This window comes from Octopus bimaculoides, chromosome 17 (assembly GCF_001194135.2).
Source record: "Octopus bimaculoides isolate UCB-OBI-ISO-001 chromosome 17, ASM119413v2, whole genome shotgun sequence".
Lineage (NCBI taxonomy): Eukaryota > Metazoa > Mollusca > Cephalopoda > Octopoda > Octopodidae > Octopus > Octopus bimaculoides.
Window position 1 is genome coordinate 28,091,024 of NC_068997.1, and position 3,093 is coordinate 28,094,116.

Below are 3,093 nucleotides of genomic sequence, written 5' to 3' on the forward strand. Positions count from 1 at the left end.
TTTGGTCAGCCTGGGGCTACAGTAACAAACACTTGTCCATGTGGCTGTGAAGCAAACTTCTTACCACGCAACCATGCCTACACCTATAAAGAATAAATTGTAAAATTGTCAAAATCTGGAACTGAACCAGGAACCTTTAGCTCTTCAGTCTAACACTCTACAAACTGAGCTACTTCAGTTGCCTCTCTATCTAGGTTATATATCCATCTTATTACAGCTTCTGGCTGCCATATTGATTGCACTTTAGTTCAATTTTACTTATAATTTTCGCACCTTCATGTCAATTTTCAATGCAGTTATTGATCTTCTCAGACTCAATCTTGTTATTAATATCTCACTTCTTCACACAATTCCACAAGACAGAATCCTTAGAAACACTGTAGTCTGCAATCTTCCAAGACAAATACAGAACAGCAGCTTTAAGGAACCATGGTTGAAGAACTGATTTTTCTTCTTTTTCTTTTCTTTTTAGCTTAAGAAATTTGTTTTGTTGTTGTTGTTGTTGTCAGTCAGTTACAAGTATGATTGTGTGGTTAGGATGCTCACTTTGCAACCAAGTGACTTCAGGTTCAATCCCCTGAGTGGCACCTGGGGAAAGTGTCTTCTACTACAGCCTTTGGCTAATCAATGCCTTGCAAATAAATTTGATTAATGGAAACTATATGGAAGCCTCTTACAAATATATATATATATATATATATTATTGTCTGGGGAGAGTCATTTCTTTTAGTACTTCATTATTTAACATAGGGCACGTGATGTACTCACATTAAAGAGTGTTACAAATATCTGTCAAATCATATAAGGTATTCTGTTATCACACAACATAATGTTCACCTGACATACAACATAATGCAGTCACACCTCAGAAAGTAATATATGCTCATATCAATATATAACCTACATTCATACAACAATATTATTTACATTCGTACTGAAATATGATATACAGACAGGGTGCCCATCCCCCACTGCAAAAAAATGTACACATGCTTACTGCTGAGACCTCAATTTTTATTTCTTTTTAGATTTAACCCTTTAGCATTTAAATCTGCCAGGCCAAGTATTGTGCATGTTTCATGTTCAAACCAACCAGATCCAGCTTCTCATAACTGCCCTACAATGTCATTCTAAAAATAAACAATCATGTCATTGAAATCTCAAAGCTATGAGATAAGCCCTGATTAATTCAAAACAATGTAAGTATATAAGCATTGCATGTGACAGAATAATCTGAATGCTGAAGGGATTAACCCATTAAAAATAAGGAAGGAAGCCAAATGCAGCTTTGAACATAGGAAAATATTGTTCTATATTTTAGAGATGAGGAATTTATGCACATTATCTACAATGGATGGATAGGTGTCCCCACCCTGTTTGTTGTTACCACAACGTTTCAACTGATGTACTCTCCAGCCTTCATCAGGTACAATTTCAAACCCAACCCTTTATTATTTATTTAGGTTAAGAGCATGGGCTACTAACCCCAAGATTCTGGGTTCAATCTCAGGAAGTGACTTGACTAAACAGTAATACTAACATCAGTAAAAAAATACCTTAGGAGTGAGAACAGAGTACCCCATTAGCCAAATAAAGGGTTGGGTTCAAAATTCCACCAGGACACCTGATGAAGGCTGGAGAGTACATCAGCCGAATCATTGTGGTAACAACAAACAAGGTGGGGACACCTATCTATCCTTTGTAAATAATATAGGAGCTTGTTCGGTTCCTGACTGCAGATTAAACTTGTCACTGAGAGAAGTTGTAACTATAAGACAGCAATTTCTGATAATATGAATGAACAAGGTGTAAGAGTGGGCAACTGTGCTGTTGACCTAAAAGAGTATTAGGTCAGCAGTGATTAAGAATGAGTCACAGATTAAGAGAGAGAGAAAGAGAAGGTTGATAAATATGGAGATGAGAAATGAGATCACTAAGATGTGGCAGCTATGGGAGTCAAACATAAGGGTTATCCCTATTGTCATCGGAGCATTGGGTTCAATACCACCCAATCTGAAAATGCTACAATCAAGATGTATTGCAAAAGTCAGCATTACTTAGAACTGCACACATATTGCGTAAAGTAATGTCTGTCTGAGGTCCTTGTTGAGACTTGACAAACAGTACAAACCCCTCTGTACACACAATATCTTCAATCAACAACCTCGCGATATTCTATACTGTGTGACGTTTAAATAATAATAATAATAATTTATTCTTTTATTAGCCACAAGGGCTCTCATACAAAAACATCAAAGGACATGCAACAACAGGACAATACAATGGGTTTTAGAGTGTGTAAAAAATATAAATAACAATTAAAATTGAACAAACTAAAACTCCCAGTAGGGAAAGCACTTTAAGATCCTTGTGGAAAAATCCAGAAAAGCCAGGGCAAGAGCCCTTCTCCTTCAATTTTTTTCAAAGGTGCATTCTCAGAATTGGTCCTTTCACACTTCCAACATTCACCACTTTTCAACAAACTTGCTACAGGGCAACACTCCCCTCTCCACCCTCAACTTCCTTTTCAAGTGAAACTTGAAAAAGTTGATGAGGGCTTGGCCAAAGAGGGAAGTGTCTGTCTTTAGCCCTTTCAAATGGGTCCACCATAATATCCCTTTTACCGTAGCCAGTAGACAATGAAAAAAGTCAATAGTACTTACTTAGCAACGAGACCTGAGAAATGTTGTGTCAACTGACACAACAGGTAAACCACAAACCACTCGTCTTGAACATTGTCACCAAAATGGGTGCAGCCATGTAGATGATGTGGGGTGGATTCTGAAAGAAAAGAAATTATTCGTTATTAAATGCAATATATTTTGAGAGTGATTATCATCAATAATAATAATAATAGTAATAATAATAATAATAATAATTATAATGGTTTCAAATTTTACCACAAAGGCATCAAATTTTGGAGGGAGGAGATGAGTCAATTACATGGAACTCCAGTGTTCAACTGGTACTTATTTTATGGATGCCAAAAGGATGAAAGGTAAAGTTAACCTCAATGGAATTTGAACTCAGAACATAGCGATGGGAAAAATACTGCTAAGCATTTTGCCCAGCACGCTAACAATTCTGGCAGCT

The 3,093-nt window shown here is 36.6% G+C and overlaps 1 protein-coding gene across 1 annotated transcript in view; it reads right to left on the reverse strand.

The window, feature by feature from the left end:
• Positions 1-3,093, reverse strand: part of LOC106870688 (protein ecdysoneless homolog) — a 37,577-nt gene that overhangs the window by 19,842 nt on the left and 14,642 nt on the right. The window contains exon 2 of the mRNA XM_014916845.2: positions 2,664-2,781. Within this exon, the coding sequence (XP_014772331.1) occupies positions 2,664-2,781 (118 nt within the window). The remainder of the gene's footprint in view (positions 1-2,663; positions 2,782-3,093) is intronic.